This window comes from Strigops habroptila, chromosome 4 (assembly GCF_004027225.2).
Source record: "Strigops habroptila isolate Jane chromosome 4, bStrHab1.2.pri, whole genome shotgun sequence".
Taxonomy (NCBI): domain Eukaryota; kingdom Metazoa; phylum Chordata; class Aves; order Psittaciformes; family Psittacidae; genus Strigops; species Strigops habroptila.
This window is the reverse complement of record NC_046358.1, coordinates 42955900-42977363: the sequence shown is the minus strand read 5'-3', so window position 1 is coordinate 42977363 and position 21464 is coordinate 42955900. Positions and strand designations below refer to the sequence as shown.

General features: G+C 38.9%; 2 protein-coding genes across 5 annotated transcripts in view; both read left to right on the top strand.

Annotated features, from left to right (window-relative positions):
- The first annotated feature begins 1348 nt into the window (after positions 1–1348).
- Positions 1349–9370, top strand: ZNF770 (zinc finger protein 770). 2 transcript variants are annotated; one of them, XM_030481677.1, is made up of 2 exons: positions 1349–1435; positions 6409–9370. In XM_030481677.1, exon 2 carries the CDS (start codon positions 6546–6548, stop codon positions 8733–8735), a length of 2190 nt encoding a protein of 729 aa, XP_030337537.1. In that variant the 5' UTR covers positions 1349–1435; positions 6409–6545; the 3' UTR covers positions 8736–9370. The 2 variants fall into 2 exon arrangements, with proteins under 2 accessions (XP_030337537.1, XP_030337536.1); XM_030481676.1 differs by lacking the exon at positions 1349–1435 and having other exon boundaries at positions 6156–9370.
- An 8658-nt stretch (positions 9371–18028) lies between these two features.
- AQR (aquarius intron-binding spliceosomal factor) overlaps positions 18029–21464 on the top strand; it is a 49959-nt gene continuing 46523 nt past the window's right edge. For all 3 annotated transcript variants that reach the window (XM_030481675.1, XM_030481672.1, XM_030481674.1), the window contains exons 1-4: positions 18029–18204; positions 19089–19145; positions 20328–20368; positions 21282–21317. In XM_030481675.1, coding sequence (XP_030337535.1) covers positions 18121–18204; positions 19089–19145; positions 20328–20368; positions 21282–21317 — 218 coding nt within the window. In that variant the 5' untranslated portion in view covers positions 18029–18120. The remainder of the gene's footprint in view (positions 18205–19088; positions 19146–20327; positions 20369–21281; positions 21318–21464) is intronic.

Here is a 21464-nt window from a genome sequence, read left to right as displayed (position 1 = left end):
TGCTACATTAGTTTGTTACCAGGCACAAGCAGAATTCAGCTGCTTGTGTATCTGGCCTCAGACCAGGTCAGAGGTTTTGTGAAGAACAGACTGGTAAGGCTGGATATACTTCCAAATGAAAGAGATGCTTTTTTTTTTTTTTTTTTTGGGGGGGGGGGAGATATATAATCAGGTGATCTGCAATTATTAAATTATTAATAACTTTTCTGAATAGCTTTATGAGATGCACCTGGGCAATATCATGCACTTTCTATAGGTGGGAAATGACATCTAGAAGGCTAAGTGGCCCGCTTGTGATCATACAGTGTTACCAAGCTTCAGCTATAGGCCGTCCCAACCCGCAATTTCACTGCAAGACTTGGATGTCTTCCAGTGAGGTTAATAAATGATTGTGTGCTATTGAAGTAATAAGCAACACTACTTAAGCTGTTTTCTTGAGCATTTAAGCTTAACTGCAAATAAATTTTGTTCTGTAATGTTAAAATTCAGCTTATGTGTTGCAAGCTAGGTCAGATTATTTAGTACCACTGGTGATGAAACTTATTTGATTTCTAATACTTCTAAACTAAGAAGCAGTGATTATTCTACAGTCAGTTGTTTCTAGACATCAAAAAATACATCTCCAGGACAGATCTGCAGAAGTACCAGGGCCTGCAAAATCATCTTATGTTTAGGCCTGTGAGTGCTGCCAACTTCTTTTTCATTGATGTATACAAAATTGATGAGTAAACAAATTTAGATATATAAAAGATATATATATCAACATGTGGAAGATGTGATTGGGTGTACCTTCTATCCAAAACTGGAATTTTGATTATAAAATTCTGTTTTGTTATTGTTTAATCAGCTGGCATCATATTGCAATGGCTTGTGCTACATAAGCTACACATCAGTGAAAGGTAACTGATTTCCAGGTTAATTATTTTTAAAAAAGAGACATAAATTACTATGATTCTGTCTTTCTCTTTGTTTCATTGCAAGCAGGAAGAGTTCTGCCCTACGAGTGAGGAGCATAGCATTGGGCGAGGATAAGGCCTTTTAGGCCAGTGGGTCTGGCCTTATGATGGGTTTGTCACACAACGCGGCAACCCCGCCGGTATGCTTTAGCTGCAGACCCTGCAACCACCGGAAACTGGTTATTTGCTTTTAGGACGCTGAAGTAGAAAAGATGTCTTATTTGTATGGAATAACGTGTCTCCAGCGACTGATAACTGATCAGCAGAGCCAGGGGATATTTTCCGCTTGCACAGAGACAAAGCCGGGAGGCGCCTGCCCCGGCCTCGGCCCAGGCTCAGCCCGTCCACAGAGCGACGGGAGGCGGGGTCGGATTGCGCGGGGGAACGGAAAGCTCCGGCCCGGGTTTCCCGGCGTCCCGGTGCCATCCGGGGGGAAGAGTTTAGGCGGCAGCAACCCGGGAGCGATGAGGAAGGTGGAGGTGCGCTAGCTCTTTTTGCAGGTCGCTCCCTTCTTCGCCTCGGTCCCCGCTTGCCGCCTTTCCCCTCGGCCGGCGGCCAGCGCCGCTGCGGGTTCCGCGGCGGCCCCGGGGCGCTGGGCTGGTTACGGCCTCGGCACGGCGCTGCCGGCCGGCAGTGCAGCGCAACGGGGCGGAGCCCCTGGGCACGGCCGGGTGCCGGAGCCATGCTGTGCCGTGCCCGGCCCGCCGGCGGGCAGGGGTGTCGCTGCGGGCTGGAGGAGCCGGGGCGGACGGGAGGCAGGCCGGGCCGGTGCGGCCCCAGTGGGGAGCCCGCTTTCCGCGCGCGGCCGTGTGCTTGTTCGCGGTGTGCCGGCTGCAAGCGCTGCTTCACCAGATGCTTTTAAGTTTCTAACTGGCTTCAAGTATATCCTGCTGGGGGGTGGTGTCTGTCCCGGGGGTCTCGGGCCCCTTCGGCAGAGCTTGGGTTTGTCCTGAAATCGGCCCTGCCGTGGCGTCATGTGTCTGTTATTTTGTTTCGCTTCAGAAAATGCTTTGAAAAATACAGGGAAAATATGTAAGAATGAGAGGTGTTAGCTTTGAGGAGCCGTAACGTGAGGTGTAGATGCTTGTGTAACATGCAGGCGAAGGTTACGTTTCTGGTGTGATTTGTTGCCCCCTCGCAGGAATCTAAACTTTTCCCTAGGGGAAGCTGGTGAGGCAATCCAGCCTGTGATGTGCTTGCCTCAGCGCTCAGGTTCCTATCTCTGTTGCATATTTCACAGTGTGATTTGTAGTTAGTGTTAGAAGAGGCACCTTACGCTTCTTCACACATTTATTGTTATAATTAATTTTCTTGTAACTCTGGAAAGCTAGAAGTGTTAGCTTATCTCAAGGATCTGAGGGTATACTAATAATTGGAAGAATTCTTCAGTGACAAATTTAGAAATATATTGAATTTTCAATTCTTAAATGTCTTGTTTTGAATTACGTTAATGAGTCATAGGAAAACAAGGCGGAATATTTATCTTGTATAGTTTCAGCTGTATGGGTGTGGGAATTTGAGAGGTGTTTGTACAACCAGTTTTGGAGACCTCCAGTGTTGGAGGTAGAGCGATCTCCCCACATAACTCATATGTTCACTAAGAAAAACTTTGCAACTCTAAGGACAGTAATGTAGTTGAATCCTTCGTGCTATAATTTGAAGCCATTTCTAGTCACATCTATAAATGGCTTGGGGAACAACTTTTTTTAAAGCTGGCTCTTATGTTTGGTTTTGTTTTGGGCCTTTTTTTTTTTTTGTTCTTTTTACTCAGGTCTCTTCCTTAACTTGAACATTCCCAGTTACTTTAAACTTTTCCTGTATATTATGCATTTAAGCTCTGATGATTCTTGATCCTCTTCTCTGAATTAATTCTAATTACTTCATATGCTTGACTCAATTTGAAGGACAGTATTCAAATCTGGATAGAGTACTCCAACTGAATTCTACACAGTAGTGAGTAGTATGGAAGATTTCTGTGCCATCAAAGCTTTCCTTCTGTTTATGCATTCTGGTATGGATGGCATGCTGTTGGCATACTCGACTTCTGTTCTAGCTTCGACTTCAATGTCTTTTATGCACAACTATAACCCAGTAAGTTGTTCCCTTCCAGTTGATTATTCTTGCCTAAACTGAAGATCTTGCATTTCTTCTTATTAAAGTGCCCATCCCCTTTTTATTTTTTTAAACCTCTCTGATTAGTAAAGACTAGATGAGAATTCAGAATTTTCTTTCATTGTGTTTCCATTTTATTGCAGCTTGCTGCCATCTGTAATATTAGTAAACATAAATCTTTACTTAAACATTAAATAATACTAGATTTAGGAGGGTCCTCTGTGGACCTTTAATGGCCTACATTACTTCTTGATCCTGTTTTCCTGCATGACCTCACAGCCAAGATCAAATTAGTGCCAATTTAAAATTAGATTGGACCTATGCCACAAACTAAATCCTTATCACGTAGGGAAGTACATTTTCTGATTCTAACTAGGACAAGCCTGTGTACTTCCAAGGCTGCCAGGAGACAATATTCCAGGCTTGTCTTTTGCTCTTTGATGGTTAGCAGCATCATGTTTATTCCTTAGATGTGCAAGACACAGAGCACCCTGAAATAGATGGGCAAAAGTCTGTCCTGAGTAAATACGATTTGAAAATACATTTGGGCCACATTGTAGTGCCCATCTTAGCTCCTTTCTCCTTCTCTTGCATCCCCTAAGTTTGCCTTATCTGAGCCTTCCGTCTTTCACAGGGCATGAAGACTGCAGCAAGCTCTACTCTGCTTTTGACACCTTGTACTACAGAGCATTTTCCTCATTCACCAGATAGAATCTTTAAAAAATTTATAAGCTAAATACAAAATCCCTTGTGTAATATGCCACAGCTGTCTCTTACTTCGGACTTTTTTTTCTTTGCATGTCACTATACTGTTTGAGTGTTTTCCTGATGTGTAAATTAGATCTGTATGACAGTATGTTAACTAAAATTCATCAGTCTTTACAGTTCTTTCTCAGGAGGTTTTCCTTCCCTGCTAATGGAGGTTGCCTTGAGCTGTGCAGAAACTTTCAGCATAGCAGAGAAGCTTTTCTTCGCCTACCTGTCTCTAGTTTCACAGTAGCACAACCTAGAAAGCATTTGGTGTCACACACTCTCTCTAAACTTCCAGCTTTCACATGACGTGACAACAACTGGGAAGAACAGGGGGTCTCCTAAAAGTGTTGTGTTTTCTTGCATCTTCAAAAGAAGACTGAAACTGAGTAGCTGTTAAAATTCAATAGGAAAAGAGAATAGGAAAAGGAAAGTTGACTTTCTCAACTGCTTCGGCATTGATAAATGCTATCCTGAACTACTTCAGCGAGATTAGGTAACTTCTTAGTGTAGTGACGATTGCATCTAAGGCATACATCTAAATGTTATTTAATAAGGCCCACAATTACATAGGAACATGTTCCTCCTCTTAACACCTGTTAGAAGTGGAATGATCCTACCAGATGACCAGGTTTCTCTCTGTTAAGCTTATGGGAAATATTGGTTCACCAGATATTTTAAGTCTTTTGTGCATGTGTCTTGAATTTTGTTGTAAATTGCAGTAGGCTTTTATTCTTTGCAGTGACTTTAAATGGACTTTCCAGGTATTTCTGGATTTTTAAAACCTATGGACATTAACTCTTTGTGAAGAGACAGAGCTTTTGGAGACACTGAATAAATGATTTTTTTTTATTCTGCTAATATGTAGAAAGAATATATAACTAGTGAGTTGTAGTATCAAAATACCACAAATGTAGTTAGTAGAAATGTCTTGTGCATCTTAAAGTTATTACAAGTCCTAACTATTATGTCGTTGCTTTAAAGATTGCTCCCTCCATCTCTTTTGTTTTTTTATAAGGGGATATATATATATAATGCTGTAGACGTATTTTTATTCTGTTGTTTGTACTACTGGAATACTTAATCTGATTTAGATACTGCAGTTTAGGAAGGATGTGACCAATTTAAGTAAGTCCAGAGATGCTTAAAAAGACCAATCTGTTATATTTTTATTTTTTTTTTAGTTGACCTAAACCCAATACTTTTAGAAAAAAAAGAATTTTTCTAGTTTTGAAAAAACAAACAAACCCCACATGAGAGAAAGGAGATTTTAAATACACAAAGTTGGTGGCAGAGAACACTTGTTACTTATTTTCCAGGTTCACAGGGGAAAAGACAATGAAAATAACTTTGTAGTGAAGAAAGGCTCAGCTGAGTGCAAGGAGAAGCTTCATGAGAGGGTGGGACATTGGAGCAGGAGCCCTGCTGAGATTAAGGAATCTCCTTCAGCAGAAATCAAGACTGCTTTGGAGACTGTCTAGACATGAGTTGGCCTCTAGTAGAAGGCTTGGACTAAATGGTTGCTTGACGTGCTTTCTATCTGTTCCTATAAATATTTTAATAACATTTCATGAACTATGGTACTTGCAAAGTCATTCTTTCAAGTTTCTAGCTCATTATGCCTTAACTGAGAAACAGTAGCTTGCCCAAGTGTGTTCTGTCTGTTGAAAATTCAAGCAAAAATTAAAACTGACTATTTCATGATTTTGGTTTAGACTAAAACAATTACAATGAATTATTGTAACAATCTTTATATTTATGATGACCTTGGAGTATGTGTATGGTTAGCTATTGCAACTCCAATATTTTTAGCTCTGTGGTGAGAGTGATCCTTGTTTTGGGGGGTTATCTTCATTCTGGTTGTAGTTTGTGGTTAGTGTGTTGCTCTTGCTGACTGGTTGCAGTGTTTGCAAAAATGATTACTGGATACAGATGATAAGATGCAGAAATGTGAATAGTAACTTTAACAATACACTGAAATTAATTTTTACTTCTCACTAATGCTTCATTCATTTAATTTTTATTTCTGAAGCCCAAGAATTACTAGTTCTTCTCTTTTTCTCTTGCATTCATAAATATATCTGGAAGTTAGAACTACTGCTGCAGGGGCAAAACTTATTACAATAAGTTCTTGTGGTTTTTGGGTTTGGTGGGGGTTTTTTTTGGTGCGGCTTTTTTTTTTGGGTGGTGGGGTTTTTTTGGTTTTTTGGTGTGTTTGGTTTTTTTTGGGGGGGGTTGGTTTATTGGGTTTTTTTTGTTTGTTTTTGGGGTTTTTTTGTTTGTTTTTTAGAATGTGCTTTATTTGTAAATAACCTGAAATATCATAATGTAGCTGAACTGTATATTATTTGGAAATATAGTTTAAACTTGACTTAAACTTGTTTGTTTCTTCTGGAAAGTAGTGTAGATTTTCCATATCATATAATATAACGAGTGATTGCTCTGTTACAAGGAAATTTTAAGCATTTTAAGCAAAGTTAAATCGGGAATATTCTAATCTGGATGCTTTTGGTCTCTTACAGAAAACAAGACAAATTTAGCCAATTATGTAGCAATATAGGCTAAAATAATGCTCTCTTTCTTATTTTAGGGACCTGTGGGATTTAAGAATATTTTTCATAAGAAAATTTGCTGCTTCTACAGCCTTCCATCTTAGCGCACAGTTGATGATTTCACTTGAAATACCTGTCTGAAGAAGAGTAGGCACAGTGTAATTGCTTTTTAAAAATGTTAAAAGTTCAGCAGTGTGTAACAGCTGATGGGATACCCAAGAAAAAGCCATATATTTGTGACATTTGCTATAAGCAGTTTGAAACTCCATCAAAATTAGCTAGGCATTATCTCATACATACTGGTCAAAAGCCATTTGAATGTCATGTATGCCATAAAACGTTTAGGCAGCTAGTCCACCTGGAGAGGCATCAGTTAACCCATAATCTGCCCTTTAAGTGTACTGTTTGTTACAGAAACTTCAGAAACTTAATCACTTTCTTAAAGCATCAGCAGCTTCATAGTGAAAATTACCAGAACGATACCAAGCAAGCAGAAGCCTTTGTAAATTCTGAGCAAGACATGGTCACTTGTGGCATATTTCGGTGTTCTATGTGCTGGAAGTGTTTTACAACTGAAGAGAGTTGGATGCTGCATCAGTGTCTGAAGGTAGATTTTGTACATGGTGCCAGAAGGAGAAAGAAAAGTCACGCTTGTGAATCATGTAACAAGACATTTCCGTCAAGATCTAAGCTAGAAAGACACTTCCTGATTCACACTGGCCAGAAACCCTTTAAGTGTTCTTCATGTGGCAAATCTTTCAGACAGTCAACACACCTGAAAATCCATCAGCTCACACACACAGAAGAAAGACCTTTTCAGTGCTGCTTTTGTCAGAAAGGGTTTAAAATCCAGAGTAAACTCATAAAGCACAAACAGCTCCATGCCAGAAATAAGATTTTTCCCAATATTGTATACAAAGCAAAGACTCTTAAATATCCCAGAACATGCAACCTGTTGGAAGAGAAGAGGGATAATTTTGAGAATGCTGACACCTGTGAGTCACAGGAGAATGACCCACATGAAGCTCAGTTGATCTATATTGTACCCTTTCAGTGCCCTGCATGCGAGCAGTGTTTTGAAACAGAACAGGTCCTAAATTTGCACAAATGTTATCTGAGAGATGGCAAAAGTTCAAATAATGGTATAAAGGCATGCAGCCACTCAGTCAGCATGGAAAATAAGATCCCGAAGAAGCTGAAGGGTACTGGAGGAAAGGCAACACATTTTTCTCTGACTGACAGAAAAAAAATAAAGTCGGGTCACTTTAAGAGTCGTGACCTGATTGCAGCTAGAGATCAGTGTTCTGATCAGCATGCTTCCACTAAACCTTTCAAGGATTGCCATGGTAAGCTTGACATGCACAAAGCACTTGGTAATCGGATGAAAAGAACATTTGCTGTGCCGTTACCTTGGCAAGAGCACCCACAACCTCACGACTTTGGAATTAATTTAAAAGGTATGCTTACTGGTGAAAGCATGTTAAACATCAATGATTCACTGGATAATAAAGAGGATGTTTTTTATGGTTCATCAGATGATGGTTTCTTTGATAATCCAGAAGTACTTCAGTGTGCTTTTTCAGCTTCTGCTAAAAATATACATAACAGACACAAAGTGTGTAAATGTGACAGATGTGAAAAAATCTTCCCATCTTCATCCAAACTTCAAAGACATTATCTTATACACACGGGACAGAAGCCCTTTGGCTGTAATGTTTGTGGGAAGACATTTAGACAGTCAGCTCACTTAAAAAGACACCAGCTCACCCATACTGAAAAGAGACCCTATAAAACCCCTGTTTGCCAGGTAGAATTTGAAGACCTGAACAAACTTTTCAATCATCAGGGAGATCACATTGAATTTAAGTCTTCTCAGCCTGTGGGTTATTCAGGTTATTCTCAAACACGTTCACAGGCATCTGGCTTTCAAGAATTTGAGCTGATTGAATCAAACCAAGCAGCTGAAATCAAAGTTGAAATTGAGTCAGGGGACTTTGTTCTTGACAACAGCAGTAGAAACGTACAGCTGTATTTGTGTAGTAAATCGTTGGAAACTGTGCAAAGCAGTTATGGCTATTGGCACAATTTTTCTGAAGGTACTGAAAAAAGTGAAGTTGTTAACAAACTGTATCAATGCAGTATCTGTTTTAAAACTTTTAAATCGCCTTCTAAACTTGAAAGACATTATCTAATGCATGCTGGACAGAAGCCGTTTGAATGTTTAGTTTGTGGTAAAAATTTCAGGCAGGCCCCACATTTGAAAAGACATCACCTTATTCACTTTAAAGAGAGTTTAAAGCTGAGTTCCACTGAGCAGCAGCCAGAGAACATACTGTTTTTATCGAAACTGGATAACGTCCTATGAAACTGTATGTTAAAATTTTGGGTTGCATAATTATTAAAAGGCTTATGTTTGACTGAACAATTGACTGAAAAGACTTATCTTTTTCTATTATGGAGATGACCTGTTGAAGAGTTAATGTACTGTCTTCAGAACTGTCTACTTGATATAATTTGTGATAAATGTGAGGAGATGTTTAAAACAAAAAAGAAAAAAGGCAACAAAAAAGAAAAAAAGCAACAAAAAAGAAAAAAAGCAACAAAAAAGCCACTTTGCATTTCTTTTCCTAAGTTAATCTATAAACACACATTCTTACTGTATTAATAATGTTGCAGTAATCCTCCAGAAGTCAGGTATTTTAAAAGTTAAACCTTTATATATATATAGTTTTATGACATTATGTTGTCCAATGATAACTGTCAGAAAAGTAAAGATAAAAAGGTAATGTCCAGAATGCAGAAAAAATGGTCCTTTTACTTTCTTCTGGCTCCTTGTATGTTGCAAGCAAAGGGTACTTGCTGTGTGTATTTCATACTAAAAAGAAAAAAAAAAGAATCTTATGGTTATATTTAGATAAAAGATGCAAAGAAGAATTAGGTAGAAAAAGGGGAAGAAGTTTAATGAGAAAAAATGTAGATGTGGCATTATAGAACTGTTAATAGAAAAAAATTAACTGCTTTGTAATGTGCTTGGAGATCTATGCATAAGGAATTAGATCTTTTCCCTTCTTAAAATGTAAGTAGGCAGTGCTAAAATAGCAGGGTTTACAATCAATGAATCCATTCTACCACTTCATTATCTCCAGTTCTTTGCATATTCCTTGCCTTTTCTAGCCTTTTTTTTTTCGTTTGTTTGGTTGGATTTTTTTGGCCAATTCATACAATACTGAACTATTTTTCTTCAAAAAAAGAGGACAAGAAATTATCATTAACATTACAAACGGGACTACTATCTGTTCCAGTCTCCTAGCGTACATATTGCACCAGTAAAAGAAATGTTCTCTAAGATGTGATAATAACTCAGATGAGCAGTTTTGTCAGGAAGTCATGTTCTTGTTACATTAAATATAAGAGACTGAAAATGACTTTTAGTTCAAATTAGGTAATTCTGATTTTGTATTAATAGAATCTGTAGTTATACTTTCTGGTAAGTAGAGAGCTTTGCCTGTTGTGCCTGTGGGGCTGGCAAAAAGTGTAAGTGCAGTGGAGCTTTATTCATTATGAACAAGAATGAAGTCTCTTTCTTTCTTCTCTCCCCCTTCCCTGAAAAGCTACCTTTTAGGATATTTTCCTTTGTTACGCAACTTGAAACCTTAAGTTGCTAATCCTATTTCTAAATTAACATCTGCAAGATACATGGCATTCTTTTTACTATTTAAATAGATCCATATTTAAGTAAAAAAATATTTTTTTTTTTGTTCTGTTTTAATTTTTGAAGTGCTTTATCTAGGTTTTGCTGTGGCATGAACTTTTTAGTATTTGGTATAAATGAAGTGATGGGAGTTTTTATTTTCGTACATGTTATTCTTTCCTATTTTCAGAGAGAATAAAACCAGGAAAGGTACTTGGAAACAGTCTGTAGTTACTATGATTTTTGTATGACAGACAATTTCAGTACATTAATAATGACTATGGTTATATGTTGAGATTTTTTCTCCCTATCTGAATTGTTTCATATTGAAAGACAGAATACTGTATAAAATGTTTTGAAAGTGTATTGTAGAGGTTTTAAAATACTTGTAATAAACAATTTTATTTATACTGTACTTTTATTGTATACGTGCAATTCAGTTTTGAAGCTATGTAATATTCAATTTCCAGGGAAGTTTAAGACTACATATTAAAATAACTAAATTTGATGTTAGAACAATAGGTTTAAATATATCTTTTGTTATAAAATGGAAGTATGTTTAAAGATAGTAACATCTTTCTTAAGGAGTCACAGTCATTTAAAAAAAAAAAGCTATGTTTGAGAGTAATGTTCAGAGAACACTACACTTGGTGTGTTTTGAAAATACCAATTTGAGTAAAATAAGGGAAAGGCAATATATAGAAAGCTGCTTTTCAGGGATGAATAGACATGTATGGGAGGTGCTACTATCTGATTAATTTGGAAACTAATGTAATCTTTGGGCTCCATGGGATTTCAGAAGGGCAGTGAGGGCCACTTTATCTGGGTCTCTACCCCTTTATAAGAAGTTCTGTGACAGTATAAATTCATTGTTTTGGGGGATTATAGCATAAACTAGCTAGAAAGAGGTAAAGCAGTTTCTAAGAGGAGAAAAAAAATCTAAGGTTGAAATCCTGTCTCTTTTGAAGTTAACAGTAAAATTCTCCAAGTACCTTTGAGAATTTGAGCTAGAATGGTTTTGGGAATGGGGAAACAGTGTTAACAGTAGCACTTTATATTGTTCATTAGTATGTTACTCATTTTCCATAATGCTTTAAGGCAAGTTCAAGCCATCAATCTTTGAAGTATATTTGGTGGCAGAGACATTGCCTGTGGTTTTGTTAGAATGAGCCGATGTCGAATAGCAATAATCTCATAGTACTGGAGTAGTGTATTTTTTTTTTTTTTTTTTTTTTTTTTTTTTTTTTGAAGACTACATGCAGAACCAATGCATATTGTAAACAGGAAAACAGTGGGTCCTCAGAGCTCTCGCCAAGGAGAACTTCTCAAATTATGTGGATACAGCTTCGAGGTAGTTCTATGTGAATAAATGAAAGGTCAAATATTTTAAAACAAACAGAAAAAGGTAAAAGTACTTTTTCTTTTAAGACAAAGTATGCAATACTAAATTCACTATAACTGCAGTAGTAACTGATCACATCATTCATTTTCTATCTAGGAAATGTGGCTATGGATAACTTTAAAATATTTATGATTTGATTGCTGTGCTACCCTTGCAATGTCTGCAGAAAATGAAAAATTGCAAAATATATGTATCAGTATTCCTATGTATGTCTAGGGGAAAATTCAGAAAGGAAGAAAAGCCATCATAAACCACAGAAAAACTGCTTAATCACTTTTGTACCTGCTTCTCACCGAGTGTTTGTTTTTTCATTTGGCTGTGGTCTGCTCTCACTGTTATACTGAGAGCCAACAAGAAAAGTTATTGAGGCAAATGGGAGACAAACACAAAAGAAACATAATTGAAGTTAACGAGACCTTAGGCTTCAAATTGAGGTGCTGGACCTAATGTTTAGTTTTCCTGGCTGCCTTCTAGTATGAATGTAAAACTCTGAAAGTCATCATCTCGCAACAGTAGCTCTCTTGAGTAACACTTAGATAAGTACAGTTGGATGACTCTTAAATCAATAAAGGCTATGGGTTCAGTCTTTCTAATGGCTCCTTGTAATAATGTTGAAAATGCCTAGATCTCCTAAATAACTAAACGGGTCACGGTTCATATTCCTAGCACAAGGTTTTGTGGATTTTTAAAGTGCAAGTTTTAACTTAATAGCCTAGTTTTACGGTCTGATGGCTATACATGAGATGTGTCTGAGAGGCAGTTATCATAAGGAAAATTGAAATTACAGAAGTGACTCTTCTATGCTCTTACATACCTTTTTTTTTTTTCTCCAGGTTGAACAAATTAATTGTACTTCTTCATATAATGACTAGTTCTGTCAAGTAGCTTTTAAACAGCATCTTTCTTAGCATCTGTTAAAAAAGTGAATCTTCAAAGTCCATGCAAGTGAAGAAGTCAGCCTTATGCCAACAAAATCACTCACAAGTAGAATCGATCCTTTCCTTGTTCAAAAACTGCCATTCTAACATGAAAATGTCTTTCTTCTGCCCTGAGTTACCTCAAGCCTTTGAATGCTGTTTTACTCCTGTACTCTGCCATTCCAGTTCCTGTCTGCTTCTAGGATACGCTAATGTGTGGCTTGATTCTGCTATACACCTGACACAGTTTGGATATGCCACTGAAATTTTTCCTCTTCACTGGAATCCTTCCAGTGTCCCTGGTCCAAATTCGTATGGATCTGTGAAACCCCACAGGTGACTTGCGGAGGTTCATGGAGCTGGTTGTTGCACATGTGCTGCCATGGCATGCAAAATGGTGCCTGAGGATGTGAGTACATGAAGATGGGAGCAGCTGACTGGCTGTGATGTACACTGTGGCTGGTGATTCTCCATTGAAAGTGGTCTGGGTACGTAGGGTAGCAATAGCATATGGAAATGGTGGCTATCCATCTTTGCGTGTGGCTGCTTCTCTGGATGTGGCACTGGAATGTGCCTTGCTGACATAGTGAAGCAGGGGAATACAGAGAATTATGTGGCCACTGCTATATAATAAAGTACCCATGGTGTCTTCCATTTGTAGTGCTAATGCATTGCACTCAATTTCTATTGTCGTCCAGGAAAATGCTATCTTCCTGGTATGCAAATTTGTATTATTTTATTGGTGCATTTTTTTAGAAAAGTATAAATTTTAATGCTTAGTGTGTGCTTGCAAAAGTAGCTTGCTGAGCTACAGGAACTCAGATGATTTCTGCAATTTTGACTTTTATTTTGATTATAAGAGGATCCTGAGCAGAGAGATTCCTGTTAATGACAATACAGCCCTACTAAACTGAGTAGAAATCTACTAAGCCATCTAGACACCTCAAGTGTATCAGTCAATTTGAGGATAATTTTAAGATCAAAACAAGTTATGATTTTTTTCATAACACTGGGATCAACCTTGGATTAGTATCCAAGATTAGCGTCTTGGCAACCTTGTTTGCTGTAGCGCACTTTATCTTGTATTTTATATTCTGGGTCTGTATAGTAGCAGTTACTTGGGTAGTGCGAATGGCTTTGTAAGAATTCCCTCAGGCATCGAACAGTGTGTCTGATGCTGTGCAATTAGAGGAAAAATGTCAATTTGCCAATAAGCTAAAATGATTTGTCATGTAATAGTTTATATCATAATAGATGCAGGGTTTTTTGTCAGTAAAATATTAAAAGTTAATAAATTATTTTCCAGTATTACACCAATATGAGTTTTGGTCTTCTCAATAGCTATTCTGTTTTACTGTCATTTTATCCTCTCTTAAAATCCTGGCATGCTAACGGAAATGCCTAGCAAAAGCCTAGAAAATATAGAGAAAGGCACAGATGAAAGCTTTAGGAGACTGGAGCTAGCTCTCAGCATCTTAAAATTGTTCTCTCCTGATGAAGTTTTATGCTGCATATTAGATATGCTTCAGTTTTGTCTGCAATCTGTATTTTTTTTTTCTACATTGTGAGAAAGGATGTGATTGAGAATCTACTTTACAATGATGCTGCAAATAGATTCAACTTCCCACAACATTTCTCTAGCACTAGCAGAAAGGAAATTACTTGCCTTAGAATCTCATTTCAGTGATGAAGACCTCCTATTCCTCCATCAAACAGATTTATCTCACATTAATTTTTTTGTTCCGTAGGAATTTTACCACATAACAGCCTCTTGCAGGATTTTGAGCAAATATTTCTAGAGCTTTACTGGCCATTATTCTCTTGTCTTCATACCACTGTTCTGCTCCAGTTGGTAGGAACCTAACTAGATGTCTCTTAAGAGAATTAGAATAGCCTGGAGCTGCTCTAACTTGAGCTGTTACCCAAATGTGAGCCCAGCAACAGAAAGCTAAGAACGACACAAGCTCTCTTACTTCCCCACCTCCTTCACTAGAGGCACTGCTTGCTATTCTGGGATGTAAAAGCAGCTGGGTTGCTGAATTAACCATATTTTCTTCTAGTCATGAGCTCAGAATTTCCATTGAAGTTAATGTGAGTTTTGCACAAAAATCAAGGGCAGTACATTGGCCAGAACGTGTGCTAAATAAATATTTATACACAAATCAGAATGCTACTGATGGCTTCTTTACACTTTAAAATTCTAAATATTTTAAGAAGCATCTGTTACTAAACTGACGCATCATTTCTGAAAGTACCCATATTTGCTGAGTGGAAGTACACATACTGAGTGAGTACCCATATTTAGTGAGATGAATACAGTGACAAAGTTTTGGACTAGAAGAACGCACATAAATAAAATAGTAAAAGCAATGTGACGTGACTGAATTAAAGCTATAATGAACAGGCTGAATGTTTAGTTTATGTGAATGTTAACTGCTATGAAGGATAAGCTACAAAGCTTATCCTTCAAACAAAGCTTTCCCACCAGAGTTTACGTAGGTCCAAGATAGTATCCATACTGACTCCGCATCTCTCAGTGCAGAGTTTACTTATGTCTAAGAAGCTGAAAGATAAAAGACTCAAAGGATAAATATGTGTGTGTGTGTGACAGAGAAAGAAAAACAGTAAAAAGTGAAACTTTTATATTAGAAGTATGTAGCTGCTGAATCATGTCTCACTGAAGACCCTGAAACAATAATAAACCTTAGGATAAATTAATATTAGAAATATTTCTAGATGACTTGTTTGGAGTTTTCATTGCTAGAAGTTAATAATTTCTGTGACTCTATGTAGAACCTAAAATAATCTAAAAGGTAGACAGGACAGAACATAGAATCAACACCTTCTGATTATCACTAGATACTTCCTGACCCACTGATACTGCGTTCCAGAGAGTATCATTGAGATAAAAGCCATGTCCAGCTTAGTGATGAGCTTGGCTTGTACAGTTTACAAAGAAGAGGAGAAAAGCATATTTCTCCTAGCTACAAGAATATAGAAGGGCAAGCATCCAAAACAAAAAGAGCTAATTAAGCAAGAAAGCAGCATTGAATATAAATTGAGTAGGACTGCATGTAGCCTAGAAATGAATAATAGTCTTGAAAACTGCATCTACTCAAATGTGTGACTTATTTAATAATACATGTCTTCATGAATGAATTAACAGATTTTTGAAGAGAAGGAATATTTTATTTTCTTGACGTGTTAAAGTCAACGAGTACAGAAAGATGGGGGACTTCACAGAAGGCTGTGGGGACAATGGGATGCAGGGTTTATTTTTCCCCCAACTACACAGCAGTTTGGGGTGGAAAGTGACAGATGTGCCTCCACTCTGGGGGAAACCGAGCATAGCATTTGAGAGACCAGTCTTAATAGACAGTTGCAAGCTGAGGTGTTGCAAGCTGGGGTGAGAGCTGCAGATAGGGACGTAAGTACAACTCTGGGTGTCATTATGCCAGTCTCACCACAACTCCTCTTTAAACGTTCAGCTGCTCTTGAGGCTTGAAAGCAATGTATTTTGCCAAAGCACTAATTTATACTTTAGCTATTCATTTGTAGTCCTACTGTCCCAGCACTCTGCAACTAAACAATACCCCTTACAGAGAAATATTTAATGCATTATTTATAGGAGGAGATCTTTATCACTTTATTTGACATCGCCACTGAGGGATGTAATCATATTGCCTAACATTAGGCATCTAATACTAGTTTCTAGTATCAGAAGCTACTTCAGAGAGTGAGTCAGAGCACTTCTTAAATTAGTTCTCATTTGCCCTCTGCAAGGACCGCTGTTGCCCCATTGACTGTAATGAGGTTTAAGACAGCTAACCTCCTCACTGGGACACCCAAATGCCAAAAGTTAGGTAAACGGAGTTTCCTCCTTAGCTTTCACAGCTTTGATACAGAAATTTATAGGGTTTGACACATGCGCATAAGCAGAGGTCAGAGGTTTAAGTTAGCCTTGCAAAGCTGTTTTAGAAAATTTATCAAGTCCAAAATCTGTTTGCCTGCCTACTTTCTGGCATGGTAATAATTCCAGAAACAATGTCACCCTGTGGATAGCACTTGAGCATGTGATTAAAAAAGAAATCTAAGGTCATCAGTTACTGTCGCCTCTGATACCAAACCATCATAGCCTCTTCTAATTGTCCCATGGACCATCTTATACACAAGTCAAACTTTGGGCTCCCATTTGAAAGCAAATTTCAGAAGATTTCCTATTTTCAGCCTATTATAATGAATGAACTTATATTTCTTTGTCCTTTTTTATGACTCATTTGTAGCTTCAATAGTTCAATAAGGTGCAGCAACATGCTAATACAGCTCAGCCAGCCAGCTCAGAGCTTAGGTAAATTTTACTTGTATTTTCTACACCTGTCCATGAATGCAAGCGCTAGCAGTTGTACCAAGCGATGGAGAAAGGTCAGACACCAAAAGGGGTACTTATATTTGCATAATTTCAATAAGCCTATCAATCAACCACAAACTCTAGGTTGCTTAAGTTCAACTGAAGGCTCTCAATGTGCTGGTTTTCGCTAAAATTTAAGCATCAGGTGGGAAACGTTGGTTTAAGTGTATTTGCATTCACATACTTTTCATCAAATACAGATCTCTCTGAAGGTTTCAATCATGAAAGAAGATGATGCTCAGTCCTTGTTATTTACATAATTTGTTACTTGTATGTTTGTTAACTTTTCAATTTTACTAGTGTTCATACAGAAAACATAAATCTTCTGGATCCTTTAAAGCAACGGCACGCAGTAGGCATATTTATTTGAATGCAGCCGCTGTCTGATCCTGTTCAAGGTACTGTCATTACTTTTCCCATTCCCATTGTACATTCTAATTCAAGTTCAAAAAGAATATTTAGCTTAACCTCCGCTTGAAGAAATGAAATGGAGATCACCTTGATATCAAAGCAAAGGAGGTCATATTCAAACCGGCTCCAGTGGCATCTGCCTGGAGTCTGCAGTACGTGAGTGGCAGGTGCTGGATAACGAGCACAGAAACAAAGCGCCGCAACTTCTCTAGGGAGGCTCTTCATTTCCTCCTTATTTAATCTGTTTACTAAATAGAGTAAGTTAATTGCAAACTATTCTAAATCATTACCAAGATGCCGACTCTTGTGAACGTGCTATTCTCCCTCCCCACTGTTCCTCTCCTCCACGGGTTTCCTGGATTTCAGGGCCGTGAATCGCACAGATACCGCAGCCACACTGCGTTCTGCGTGGCGGTTGTTTGATGTCGGTAAGAGCAGATCTTTTCCACGCTGGATGGACAGAAACCTTTGCCCTAGATGACAGTAGAACAGAAGGAGCCATCCTAAGTCGATTCACAGAGCATTGGGAGGCTGAGTGAGAAGCAACCTGCTGCGCTAACCGCATCCCTTTTCTCAGACTCCTGAGCTGCTCATTGGGGTGTCCCCTGCAAAGGGCGGGTGCGCTTCTGGGGACGGCTGGGCCTGGCAGGCAGCCCGCTACCGAGGCCGGCCCCGGGATAGGCCACGGAGCCCCGGCACCACCGCTCCGCGCCCGCCGGCGGCAGCAGTGGCAGGGAGGGCGCGGCAGGTGGCACCAGAGCCGTCCCTCCGTGCTGCCGCTCTAGCGCTCCTGGCCCCGGAAGCGCTCCGCTCTCTGCTGCTCCTCACCCGGAGGTGGCTGCGGCTGGGCCGCCGCCGCAGGCAGCGGTACGCGGGGCAGGGCCCGGGCTGAGAGCGGCGGGGGCGCGGCCCGGCGGCACAATGGCGGCGCCGGTGTCCTCGGCCCAGCCGAAGAAGATCGTGGCGCCCACCGTGTCGCAGATCAACGCGGAGTACGTGACCCAGGTAGGACTCGCGGCGGTCTGCGGGCCGCCGATCCCGCAGCTGGAGCCAGGTACTGGCAAGGCCGCTCCGGCAACGGCGGCGCCCGGTGTTTAAGTAGTGCTTGCGGCACGTCCGTGATAGGGAGAGGACCTTTTGGCTGAAGGGAAGAGAGGTTTAGCGTCTGCGTTACGTAGGAAAGGGTGTATGCCCCCAGCGTTTCCTGACCAGAGAAATGTACCAGAGCAGCACTATTGAATAGATCAGATTTGTTGTTGCACGGGAAAAGTTGCTGATATTTCCTTGTAGCTGACTAGTTTAAGTGGTTTCCTACAAGTGTTCAATTTTTTTTTTTTTTTTTTTTTTTTGTGCTGGGAATGCTGCTTTCCTTCCTCTTCAACCACAAAAGGCTGAGTAAAGCAGGTTAGGAAGCTCTTGCCACCGTAGTTTAGGAGTTTTGGTGAAGTGGTGGCCACAGCGCATACCCTTAAGTTATTAGACCGTTAACTATAGCCTCTAGTTCTCTGTGAAATTCCACAATGGGAGTGTAATAATTTGCAATCTGGGGTTTGCTGTCCCTGAAAGATCATGGCACATTTTTGAGGAATTTGCTAGAAGTAACTTAAGGAAAAAAATTGTTATACAGCAGCCTGTGCAGCTGGAGTTTTTACAGAGACTCGCGCCTCTTTTGGAAAAGGTTCAGCCATAAAACCTTAAATGGTTGAAAAGCATTGCTGTTGGAAAACTTAATTTTGTTACCTGTAGTTACCATAAGCTCAAATAAAGCAAGGTACTAGTCAAATAAAGTTTGGGGATGGGATATGTTATAGAGCTATTATATCGCTGCAGCTGGAAATGTGTATATTTAACTTTTTTTTTTTTTTTTTTTTTTGTTTCTCCCCGTGCAGTTAGCAAATAAATACTGGGCTCCACATGTGAAGAAAAAATTGCCTTTTGATTCAAAGGTAAATACTTCTACTGGAATTGTGTTGGGGTCTAAAAGAATGAGGATCAATCATTTTCTGATGTGCCAGCCTCTAGTGATGCTTATTTTATATAAAAGTGTAGCAGACTGCTTGGAAGGTCAGCAGCTGCTTAACACTCTGTAATTTGTTATGTATTTGTAGTTTATAAATGTAGGCACTGTTATGAAGGTGTGTGGTGTGCTATAGCAATACAGTTCTCCTACCTGCTATCTGTTTGGTTTATTTCGGTAAAGAACTTATTTTGGAGCATCTCCTTTGCAGTTAAAAGATGTTTAAGGAGGGGCTACTCTTAGAAATCAAAGAAGGATGAAAGATGCAGGTACTACTGAACTGTATACTTCTTTCTAAAGGCTTCTTCAGAGAATTTGATCAGACAACTTTACTACTGTTCTGGTGGATATGTGCGTTTTGAGTGTCTAAGATTTGTCATGATATGTTTGGTTCTGTGGGTTGTTTGGTTGGTTTTTTTTTTAGTGCGGGTTTCTTAAATATCTGGTTTCTTTCCCTTGTGAATATTTGGCTAAATCTCCCTTTCCAGCTTCAGTTTACTTGCTCTCTTTGTAGTATCTGTGGTAGTATTTATCTGTGATTGTTAGAACTAGGATGTACACAAGCAGCTGAACTGCATCTCTGTGTCATATAATGTGAGAGTGATCTTATTGCAACAGGTAGTGCAGATTCTTTCAGTCCTGTTGGAAAAACTAGGTAAAAATGTCTGGATTTAGTTAAATGTCAGTTAAAAGAAACAGTGACAACAGGTGACAGAGTTGATGCAAGCTTGACTCTCGAAGACTGTTCTTTAAATTCAACAGTAAGCCAAAGATTAACAATAAAAGAATTTGCATATCTGTTTGACGTTTCTATAAAAATCTCGGTGAGATGTCGGTTATTCCTTCAGAATAACTTGAATGAAGGTCCTGTCAGTTCTCTGTCATGTGCTTACCCTCAAGTTGGTTCACCTTCTTTGTGAGAATGTATCTGTGAAGCTTCTGGACTCTTCAGAGCTGAGACATAATTGTTACAACATTTTTGATCAAATAGCAGTGAGCAGAGAGTAACTAATTCAGAGTAGCTTTCCGTGCATAAGATGTCTTAATGCATTTTAATCACTTGAAGTATATAAAATTCTTAACCACTTTTTTTAAATACTCTTTCCCATAGGTTATTGAAGACGTGTATACAAAAGAAATTGTCAGGTCTAAGTAAGTACGCTAACCACTTTCACTTGCAGACAAGCATTCCAACATTATCCGTATTGAAGTGGTTTCTAGTGTTTTGTAGAATATTTCAAAATGCATTAACATGTTGAAAGCAGATGAAAATTACTCCAGTGCATGTGAGTCATTTAATCGTTATGGTATTTCAAAGTCTGAGTGAGGCAAAAAGAAAGTTCATGAGCTCATAAATGTGATGGTTGCACATAATATTGTTTGGTTCCTTGGTCTGATAGTCTGCTGTGTTTTATGTTGGTTTTGTTGTGATGGTTACAGAAGGCTGGCCCCTTCTTTTGTCACTAAGGTATGTAAATTAGAAAAAAACACTTGAGTGTGCTGCCTCTAGGTCTTGGTTTTTCTCTCATTATTGCTACCTGGTTTATAAAGGGCAAGTCTTATTTCAGTTAACTGAAATGTTAGATGGGGGAGACAAAAGAATTCAAGATAAACTGCATTCTGTAGCTGTGTGTACAGAAGAGTTGTAACCGTAGCTGTTTGGAGCTTTTCTGGGGAAGTTTGGGCTCTGGAGAGAATTCTCTTTATGATTCCTTTATGAAAGTAGTCTAAGAATTGCCATACAGGATCAGAGTAAGCTTCTATTTCCAGTCACTGAGAAGAGATACCATTGCAAACTAATGAAATACATAGTTGTGGTTTTTACTTAATGAACCTGCATGAACTTTAGCTTCCATGGTGTTACAACAGTTACTTCTGCATTCAAGTGCTCTTGCATGAAAATGGAGGGGGGAAAAAAGGGTGGGGGGAAGCAGAAATAATTCCTAGATTTCCACAGGTTTTGTTATATAACAAAATAAAGGAAAACATAGCTATTTTCCATGCAGCTATGATGTGTGTTGGAGGCTTTCTTACCTTCATTAATTGATTACTTTTTCCTTTTTAGGTTTGCTATTAGAAAGATAATGCTTCTTGAATTCAGGTAAGCTAATTGGAGTGAAATTTTAAGTTATTTTGTCATAGGAACCTGTAAAGATGAGAAGCAAATGCAGGACAGTAAGTCAGTTTGAGTTGGTATTCTCATTTGTTCCTATTCACTAAAGCCTCGAATTGTGTACCTAGAAAAATG

Excerpts from the sequence above, each read along its gene's own strand:
- ZNF770 (XM_030481677.1), top strand. The coding sequence starts at position 6,546 with ATGTTAAAAGTTCAGCAGTGTGTAACAGCTGATGGGATACCCAAGAAA.